Raw genomic sequence first — 10,576 nt, forward strand, 5'->3', positions numbered from 1 at the left:
TGTTGTTTAACCTTGGTTAGGACAATAATAGAATATGCCTCTGTTTGGGATCCCTCAACTCAAGAAAACATTAAAAAACTGGAACAGACACAAAATAGAGCAGTGAGATTCATAACAAACGAATATTCACATTTGACTAGAGTAACACCTTTAGTTAAATCACTAAATTTAGAAAGCCTTCAGGACAGAAGACTCAAAAGTAAAGTAGCAATTATACATAAAACACTGAACCATAAACTTCAAATACAAAAACAAAATTTAATAAAAATACTCAGAAAGACACAAAGATGAAAGTAAATTCCTCATCCCATATGCTAAGACTAATTTGTACAAATACTCCTTCTTCCCTAGTGCTATTAGAACATGGAATGAGTTGCCTGAGCTAGCCAGGAAAACCAGTGACTTGGCAGAATTGAAGTCATTGGTATATGCATGACTGCATGGTAATCATCTTCTTTTATGAAGTAACGTCTGTATTATATAAGATAAGATAACTCTTGGTATGTGTAGACCTAATTCATTTTGTCGGAGAACATGTCCCACAAACCTCATGCGACGCTCTGTCACAACCTCACGAAGTGTTTGACTTCCAGTTCGGCATTGGATTTCCTTGTTTGAGACCCGATCGGGAGACTACTCTACTAGAATCTTAAGTGTTGCTTTCTTTTATGATATATTATGAATTGAAGGCACCAAATGCTATTGTCCTCGTTACACAATAAGAGTAGGCCTATTACTTGTGTAGGGTTAAATTACACACAGGAGCTTCAAATTAAAAGACAGTAACAATAAAATTGTTCATTAATGTAAAGACTTGTTTTAATCACATCTTTTACAATACGATTTTGTTTACTTTTTTAAAGTAACTTTCATGAAGACATCTAATAGTGTTTTATCATAGTAGGTCCAGTATTTTATCACAGTAGACAGGAAATCTCATTATATTTTTTGGTTAGTCATTTTTAACCAATAGTATAGAGTAGGCCAAGAACAAAATAAGTTCTTTCCCAAGTACCAAAAAATTATTCATTGATGACATTTAAACCTTATCCAGTCTATCCAGTCCTTATCCAGTCTATACATCTATAATGTTATTAACTAAGTCTGTGTTCGTTCTTTTTTGTATTTCTTAACCAAGTCATTTTTTATCCTTGGCACTGTACAAAGCTGGTAGATGTTGTTTATACATTCTTGTATTTAATAACACTGTCAAGATCATATGTAATTGGAGGATTGGTCTCGGCGTATCTGTAACGATAATTGAAATAAAATTACATTAAATAGAATTAAAATAAATTTATAAATCAATGAGATGAGTGCACAGCTACACAACACAGCTACGTAACACAGCTTCGTAACACTGCTACACATATTTAAGAAAAAAGGAATACAGAGCATCGTCACTCAAATGAAAAAAAAAAGGGAACTAAATGTAATGTTTCCTCCGGTAACTGGGGTTACTTGCCCCTCCTGCTCTCGGTGTGTTCCAAAAAGACCTAACGTAGGTGGAGCGCTTAGCTTCCCTGGTTAACTCTCACACTCGCCTGGTGCAGAGCTCTGCCGGGGAAATGCTGAGCTCTGTCTCTTATCATTCTTGGACGCTTGTCTGGTGTAGAGACTGCGCCTGTCAGGGTTAATGGTGAAACTGATCAGCTGCCGCCCTGGAGACTAGTGAAGGGTTGAACCCAGCACCCCAGGTTCGACAGCCGAGCGCTTAACCACTCAACCACCGCGCCCCCATGTCTTCTCTATGCCGATGAATAATTGTGCGAAGTTTCAACTTGATCCGAGAATGTGTGTGGGAGAAATAACGTGTACATACTTTTTACCAGACAGAGTAAGCTTTGTAAAAAAAAAACAACTATACATTCTCTACCATTTTTTTTTTCTAAAACCAAGATTTTTTTTGATTTTTTTTTAATTTGTGATAATAAAAAGTTCATTTTTGTATATCATTGATTATTTTACTAAAAGAAAAAGCACATTTCTAAATACATATTTAAACAATCAAACACTTACACAGTTGGCACTATTTTAATGCTTTCTATTTGGTCAAAATATTCGCTAAAGTCAGCAGACATTGAGACTTTGACTTCATTCTCTAAAGGCAAACACAACAGAACAGAATAGCATTTGTCTCGACCTATGCCATAGTAGCTCTCTATAAGCTGGACAAGAAAATAAACCAAATTATAACACCATATTTTTATCTTTGATTGGAAATATATAAAAAAAAAACAATGTGTAATTTTCTATATCAAAAGTGCTGGACGTTGATTACCCCAGTTCTAAGTACACTTTGTTGTACATGATAACTTGCAATAAGAATGCATGCTTGTAGGCTGGCAAGCGCACCAACAATAACATTTATGTTTCTTGGAACCTTTGAACTTCCATAGAAACGCAAGACAGTTCCTTTTGAAAGAATCCTAATATCAAGGACCTCAATCGTGTACCTACATGTGCCCACAACAGAAGACGTTAGTCAACCTAATTAAAGTAATTATCCTCAAGTTTGCACAATTTTTCCTATGTGTTTTTGGCAATGTAATCTTCTGCTGAATAAAAAAAAAAGCTTATATCATGTTGAGAGCCTTGCGGACCAACGAGTGGAGGTGGTATGTGGGAGAATATTTTTGTGCTGCCTTTATGCGCTCAGTAAACACAACTCTGCTCGAGGCGGGTGTCGAACGTCGAGCTCCCTTGATAGGTAGACAAGCTCAAGCGTACTTAGCCTCTCGGTCACACAGCCCACAATTCCGTTTACAGTCTACGAACTCATTTCATACATTTCCAATGTATGTTCATAGCAACTTCTTGTGTGACTAAGGAGATCAATCCTTGATACACAGCTGCAGTCACAGGGTGGGCATCTGTAAACACCAGGCGCTGTTGTAGCCTACTACTGTTGTGTATGGCATCTGGAATTCGGCACCCTTCCTTTATGCTCGCTCTTCATGTGGATCTAGTTAAACTTGTCTCAACGTTTGCTGAAGTGAACACGTAGTCTATTAAGACGAGTGTTTTGCTTTCTAGACTTCACTTGTAATATGGAACAGGCACCATAACTAGGTTATAGACAGTATCTATAGATGGTAATGGTGGACATTTTCTCTAAAAAAAAAATAAAAAAAAAAAAATGTTTGTACTAATGCTCCATCTTGTTTCGCTCGTTAACTTGGTCAGGGTTTGTCCGTTGCGTGCTGACAACTATTTAAAGTCAAAGATAAAAGGTTGACCAATTCAGATAGAGTTACTAGCCTTGTTAGAATAATTAATAAAATAATAATCTATGGCTGAAAAAAAAGCTATAAATAGCTTGCTTTTTGGTGTATCCGCCAGTATCCGGTGTATAGGACAACTGAAGGGTTGATAAGCATTTTTTAAAAAAGTTCTGAAAACTTTTTTTTTTTACGCTTTTTTAGCTTTGCAGAATCACATTTTCTAATCTCATTCGTTTGTAGCAACTTATAAAAAAAAATATAGTTGGCAATAGTTATCTTAATTATAGTAATAATAAGGCTTGTCTTCAAGTCCGAAGATCAGTGAGGAATGCAGTATTTCCCGTGGCTGCGCAGCCCCAACTGTGACCTACATATTTTGCCACACTAAGAGCAAGTATAACCATTGTCCGCAGGTGGTTGAATTAGATTTTCTTTTCGCCGTCTGCGTCTGTTCTCGGCAGAGAATTTTCTTTTGGTCTTAAATGTGTATTCCGCGGCATTTGTAAGTGACCTCCAGCTGTCTCGTTCTGAGGTCGCATGCAACCAGGTGCTCTCCTCTATGTCAGCTAAGGCAAGTTAGCGCCTAAGCTAGTCTTTGAAGCTCCGTGGGGTGCCTCTGTTACATGGACACCTTTTAGCTCACAAAAAAAAACTGTCTTTGGCATACGTTCGTCCCCCCATACGGGATACGTGCCCTGCCCAGCGTAACTGTCGGACCATAAGAAGTCCCTCTATACTGTCCTTACCGGCGTTCGCAAGGATATCGCTTTTAGTAGTGCGGTCTTGCCAGCGTGTGTCCATGATTGAACGCAAGCGATTTTTTCCGCCAAACTCTAGCCTGAAGGCGTCCCTTGAAAGTGAGGCGTCATTTGATACTATACTACCCAGATATGTGAAGTGCATGCAAATTCTTAGACCGCGTTCTGGAGATCATGTTCATTGTGAGCTAGCAGGGCGCAATCATCGGCATAGAGAAGCTCCGTTATGACCATGTCCTTTGTTTTTGTATGGGATAGTAGACGTCGAAGATAGAACACATTGCCGTCAGAACGAAACCGGCTGTAGATGCCTTCGTTCAATCGCTGCTTCATTTGACCCAGCGTTACGCCAAAGATGATAGCCATTTTCTATTGGGAAGTGATCAGACAGGTCACCATTGTGTCTGATCCGGTCTTTTTGTCCCACGTGAAACTGCTTGAGAATGGATTGGAACGAAGGTGGGCATCCCAGCCTGGCCAAAATCCTCCACAAACCATCGCGACTGACCGTGCCGAAAGCCTTGGTGAGGTCCACAAAGGCAGCGTATAGGTTTAGGTTCTTCTCTTTGCATTTTCCTTATAGTTGTCGCAGAAGAAATATCATGTCAGATGTACCTCTACCGGTTCTGAAGCCATATTGGCTCTCAGATAACACCTCGTCCACTAAAGAGTGGGTTTTTCAGTCGAGCTATACTCGAACAAAGATCTTCCCTGTTACTGACAGATCTGTAATGCCTCGATATTTGGAGCAGTTAGACTTGTCGAAGTTCAAGTGGGACCACGCACTTCTCCCAGCATAGAGCGAACAAGTCTGTTAGCCTCTCGATTAGGGCGACATCACCCATTTTAAATATTTCAGCTGGAAGCCCATTAGAGCCAGGTGCTTTGTGTTTTTTGAGTTTATGAATTGCTGTTTCAAATTCCTCAAATGTTGATTGGTCGTCGAGCTCCTAAATATAACGCCACTGATAATACTTTGTTATAGAAATATAGGGGCCTACAAAATCCTCAAAAGAGCTACCAGAGATTTGGCTTAGAAATGTAGACCTTGTAAATTAGCTAATCAACATGTCCTAATTTTTTTTGTTCACCGGATACACTAAATAACTAGTTTATATAATTATATGCAATACATTTATTTCCTTACATTTTGAGGAGTCTCAAGAAGAAAAACATTTCGCCTTTTTTCTTCTTGGTTTGGAAAAATAATTCGAATGTTTCTGGATCTTACATCTTCCGCTTCTGTAGAAGAAAAAGAGGGTTAGACTTACCTTTAGTAGATTGACACAAATTTGGATGCAAACTGTCACATCATTTAAAGATCTATGCAGATCTAATATCTTTAATTTTAATTATATCTTTTAAAGATCGATTCAAGTTTGAACATATTCAAAATACACTAAACATAGCACAGTCTAGAAACCTCCCCTAAATTAAGTTAAAATATACCCATTGAGCTACATCTGTTATAACTTAAAACTATTGCAAAAAAAAAATTAAAAAAATCAGAATATTCATATAGATTTATACAAATTCTAAGATAGACTAGGTATATTAGTTGTCTGTTACCTGATAAGCCAATTTCGACTTGCTGATTATCATGGTCGTTCTTTCCCATTTCACCGCTATTCAAATAAAGAAACAAGAAAACTAAAAAATACTTGGAAAAAAAACTTATATTAAATATTAGACATATTTTACCAAAGTTTTTGTTTAGCTCAATTTCATGCTTAAGGCCTATAGCTTTCTCAATGCGCTATGAACCTATCCCTTGTCTGGACCAGTTGGAAAAAAAAGGGAGGGGGGGGGGGGAAATGGGTACCTTGCAATTTTTTTCTGTGATTTTGTGTGATTGCTTTTTAAATGCATTATAAAAAAAATCGTGCGACTTGAATTCAAACTCAGGGCTCAAGCCTCTTCAAGAAGACTAATTCAATTTAGGTCTATAGGACCGCATTAGTTAAGTAGAATTTCTTTTCTTGTTCGATACCAAACAAAACCTAAGTCAGGTACCCATTAATGTTTGGTGGAATCAGAGGCGCCCTAAGAATTCCGAAATTCAAAATCCCAGTTTTCAACGAGATTTAAACCCAGGCCTCCAGGTTCGGAAGCCAAGCGCTTAACCACTCAGCCCATATGCCTATTTGATGTAGCCTATGTATCAGATTAAATTGTACTAATATTATTATTGGTCAGGGAAATAAACGTACTGTTACAAAGCTTATATGAGCTCGCTCTGTCTGTGTCTGGCTGGTCAGATGTTTGAGCATGTTATTTCTCCCACACCTAATCTTGGATCAAGTTGAAATTGAGCACAACTATTTCTTTTACCTGACAAAAAGAGAATGAATAACAACATTAACCAATTAGTAAATTAACTATTGATAGGCCTAATTAATTAAATTAGTATCGAACAAGAGAAATAATATTTTACTTGACTGATGTGGTAGTATTAGTTAAATTAGTTCCCTTTATAATGTGAAGGTCGTCGGTTTAAAATAGATAACTATAGAACTTTCTATTTTCACAAGCGATTCGATGGCACAATGGTTAGTGTGTTGGTTTCAGGAAGCTTGAGCCCTCGAGTTCGAATTCAGGTCTTTCAACTTTTTTTTTCCATAAATGCATTTAAAAAGCGATAACGGTAACATTCACATGGCTCCCTCCTTCTTTCTTTCCCCTATCCTTTTCCAACTAGTCCAGACAAGTGATTGGATTATAACGTAGTGAGAAAAATAAAAGCATGACATTGAGCTAAACAAAAACAACTGGTAAAAATATCTCTAATCGCATGATTTATTTTTGTTAGTCTAGATGTATTACAATTTTATTTACATGACCTATCCAAACTAATTGATACAACTACATTTAATATAAGCTGTGTTGTTATTTTTTTACATTATTTTTAAATATTTTTTTGTTTAATAATTCGTATGCTATTGGGACTCTCTAACAATACTTTCTCTAAGCGATCAACTGTTTCCTACTATCTGCGTATCAGTGGCGTGATATTAAAGATGCTTTACACAAAATAATAAGAATTATTTGAGCTCTACAAATGTACTGACACGACATTCATATTCAGTCTATTGAGAAGAAAAAGATAAAAAAAAACGTTGACTTTGATAATTTTGATATAGCTCCTCCTATACAAAATGAACTACGTATACCAAGAGTTGCGATGACATGGAGGCCAATACGAGGAAAGCGCAAACAAAGACTTCTTCGTATAACTTGGCGCCACACCTCCATGGAGGACCTCAGAACAGTGGACACCAGGTGGGAGGAGGCTTCAGACATTGCCAACGACAGATCCTTATGGAGACAACTTGCTGCCCAATGCGCCGAACGGCGCGGGAGGACCTAAGTCTAAGCAAGCCTTCCTTCGTCATTGAAGATAAGCACATTTCTCAATTCCCCGAAGAGGACAAAAAATCCAATCCTCGCTTCAAAACGCCGGCCGCACACATGGCATGGGTAAGTTGGGTCTACTGCAGATAATCCTGCTTCTTCTTTCAGCTTTTGTGCTGGCTCTGCATTCTTTTATGCTGGACACTCTCCTTGGCTCGTATCTTATTAATTTAATAAATGTTATGACCATTAATAAATTGTTCTAACCAGTGATAGCATCGTCCATCATTTTACTGATGTGCAACTAAATACAAGTTGTTCAATTGTTCAATTTTCCATACAAAAAAAAAAGGAAGTTTGTTTTCTGACCGGGAGTTGGGGGAGGTACCGGACCTCACCGGAAGACACCCACCCTGGTGACGCCACTGATGTTAATTCCTCACTGCCAACATTTATATTTCACTCGTTTTAGCTCCAATGAGTTAGTGAAAAAGTAATGCCCCTTTGGCTACTTTTGTGCTCTTATTGTAATGGGATAGCTCGCTTAAAAAATCATATGCATATAGATCTAGGATAGGTATATAACGATGCCTATATGTGTTAAAAGAAATTGCATTTACTTCATAGGAAAAACTTCTTCAGATTTATGAGCTAAAAGTTGGCGATTGTTTCCCCCTTCTTGAGTGACTTTAGTTAGGCCTATTCATCTAACAGCATATTTACCCCATTTCAGACCTTGTGGTCTAGGGCAGATTATGTAAAGGTCATCTGATTCTGTTGCCTACGGTTAACGAGGGTGTCATGTGACCAGCACAACGACCAACCGACTTTACTTTTCCCCAACTAATGTCAGGTACCCATTAGAGCTGAGTGGACTCAGAGAAGCCCAGATATCCCGAAATTAAAAATCCCAGTCTTCACCAGGGTTCGAACACGGGACCCCGGTTCGGAAGCCAAGCGCGCGCCTCCATCAGACAGCATAATATCATAATATATATCAAATGTAACACGAGGATTTACAAACTTCATACTAATGGTATAGGCTACACATATAGGCTAATGATGAATTTTAAGCGTAATTAAATTTGTTCAAGTAGGCCTATACAGAGGAGGTAGGCCTTAATAAACTTAGATTTTAATTCAAAGCCTACCGTAAAATTATAGATTCTAGTAATGTTCTGTAGAATTTCTAATATTTTTCCAGTTTGAATAGTAATTATTGAAAATGTAGATCCATTTACTTTTGTTCATGGGCTGAACTTATTAGGCCTACTTATTTTTTAAAGTTTATTAAAATTGATTAGATTTGCTCTATGTCTGGAGAACTAATTTTATACTCTAGGCCTATGTATTTCATATTGGAAGATCCGTTTGGTCGAAACGTCAACAAAAATTTTTTTTAACAAATTAAGGATTTTCCCGATAAGCGCTTCTGAAAACACGAATTCACCATGGCCTGTATCTTTCTTATCCTGATGGGATACAACTTACATCAAAACGGATTAAATTACTACGACATAGCCACATAGGCGCATCAATGTCTCTGTCAGAATAGATCTAGTTATTCTTGTTAATGAGTGACCTTACCTTTTTAATTCATTGGTTTTCCTAACATGATCTTATATGACATTTGAAAGCAAGTAGGCCTACAATAATATATACATTATATAGATATAGATCCTATGATTTTGTCCTAGCATAAGGAATACAAAATTGCCTTTATCATGCATCTAGGTCCTAGGAGATACTACAAGAATAATTATGGTTTTCTGAAAACTTTTGTATTAGAAATATGAAATAAAATGAAGTAAGGAAACTTCTTTTTTATACAAGTACTAGTCTACCGGCGGCGTAGCATACGCCGCTATTTTGCAGGACCAACGGTACCTTAGGCCAATGCAACCTATGAGACCGCAGTGGGCCCAGCACTTTTATAGGACCCGCACTAATTTTAGGTGTATAAATTATTTAATTAAACCATTTTATAACAGATTTCCCGCGGCCTCTTGTCAATTTATCAGGAGCTCCTGGAAATCTCCTGAAATTGCAAAATATACGAAAAAGTCCTGGAAGTATCCGGAAATTATTAAAATCTTTTGAAAACTCATACCAATCTCCTGAAATATACAGACGAAAATTGTCTTTTTTTTTTACTCTTAAATTACCTAGGATAACTCCCTCCGACCGAGTTGCAAAATTAAAAGAGTGATCTTTCCATTGTGTCCAAACTCTTGAGCGTGCTCTGTCGCTTCGATAGTTACTACAGAGTAGATTACTACCCCCCCCCCCCACCTTTTTTTTTTAATGTGAGGTAGAAATTAAAAAAAAAAAGAGTGATATTGCAACGGTCCTGCCCTGCTATGTTGTGACTACGTGTTCTCTCCCCCCCCCCCACTTGTTTTCTCGTGGACTATTCGTAGAGTGATCTTTTCTTTACTCCTTACTACGCGTTTAAACTGTTGAGGGAAGAAGAGAATTATATATAGATACGAAGCATTTTAAAAATAAGTCTTAGATAGTATTTTATTATTCTATTATGTTTAGTTCTCTGTGGCATATATAGGATAGATGGTGTAAAGGTCATCTGTTTCTGTTGTTAATGAAAGTGTCATGTGGCTAGCACTGCGACAAAGTGCCTTTATATTTCCCCACTAATGTCAGGTGCCCAATGAGGGTGAGTGATGCGTTCTGAAGATCCCAAAATAAAAAATTCCTACCAGGATTTGAACCCTGAACTCCTTGGTTCAGAAAGCAAGCGTCTCCTTATATGCCTATAAGTATAGTGTATGTAGAAGAATTGCTTATTGTTCACCAGTTATGCTGGGTGGGCAAGGCAATTCTCCTTTACAGAAGACAAGGTGAGCTGAAATGTGGTTGATATAACAGAGGTGATTCCTGACAATGCTTCGAAGGCCAGTTCAGATGCAAGCTTTTTTTTTGTTGTTGTTTTAACTGGCATAGAAGTGAGGACCTGGTATCAGGAAAACTAGGAGCAAAACAGCTCGAAATTACTTACAAAGGGAGCAGTATGCACATTTGAAAGCAAATGGATATCTACTGCAGATGACAGGTGAAGATGGCAAAAAGAGAAAAACTGACCACTGGCTGTCACTGAATGTGACAATATGTAGGTCACAGTTAGGACTCGAATCTCTAGCAACATGAAATACTGCACTGCTCCACTAACCTATATAACAACTATACAATAAATAATGGTATATTCAGTTGAACAGAACAAACGAA

The 10,576-nt window shown here is 37.6% G+C and overlaps 1 protein-coding gene across 2 annotated transcripts; it reads right to left on the reverse strand.

Moving 5' to 3' along the window:
* Positions 1 to 238: 238 nt before the first annotated feature.
* Positions 239 to 8,712, reverse strand: LOC106073886 (uncharacterized). Of its 2 annotated transcripts, none has more exons than XM_056011234.1 (5): positions 8,485 to 8,712; positions 5,552 to 5,607; positions 5,130 to 5,224; positions 2,020 to 2,168; positions 239 to 1,248 (listed from the first exon to the last, which is right to left on the reverse strand). In XM_056011234.1, exons 2-5 carry the CDS (start codon positions 5,598 to 5,600, stop codon positions 1,182 to 1,184), a joined length of 360 nt encoding a protein of 119 aa, XP_055867209.1. In that variant the 5' UTR covers positions 5,601 to 5,607; positions 8,485 to 8,712; the 3' UTR covers positions 239 to 1,181. The 2 variants fall into 2 exon arrangements, with proteins under 2 accessions (XP_055867209.1, XP_055867210.1); XM_056011235.1 differs by lacking the exon at positions 8,485 to 8,712 and adding an exon at positions 6,193 to 6,274.
* Between the last annotated feature and the right edge of the window lie 1,864 nt (positions 8,713 to 10,576).

This window comes from Biomphalaria glabrata, chromosome 14 (genome assembly GCF_947242115.1).
Source record: "Biomphalaria glabrata chromosome 14, xgBioGlab47.1, whole genome shotgun sequence".
In the NCBI taxonomy this organism is placed as follows: Eukaryota; Metazoa; Mollusca; class Gastropoda; family Planorbidae; genus Biomphalaria; species Biomphalaria glabrata.

Excerpts from the sequence above, each read along its gene's own strand:
- LOC106073886 (XM_056011234.1), bottom strand. The coding sequence starts at position 5,600 with ATGGGAAAGAACGACCATGATAATCAGCAAGTCGAAATTGGCTTATCA. Across the intron at positions 2,169-5,129 it reads TTCTTGAGACTCCTCAAAAT|CTTATAGAGAGCTACTATGG; the intron begins GTAAGGAAATAA and ends TTTCTTGTCCAG. Across the intron at positions 1,249-2,019 it reads ATTAAAATAGTGCCAACTGT|ATACGCCGAGACCAATCCTC; the intron begins GTAAGTGTTTGA and ends TTATCGTTACAG.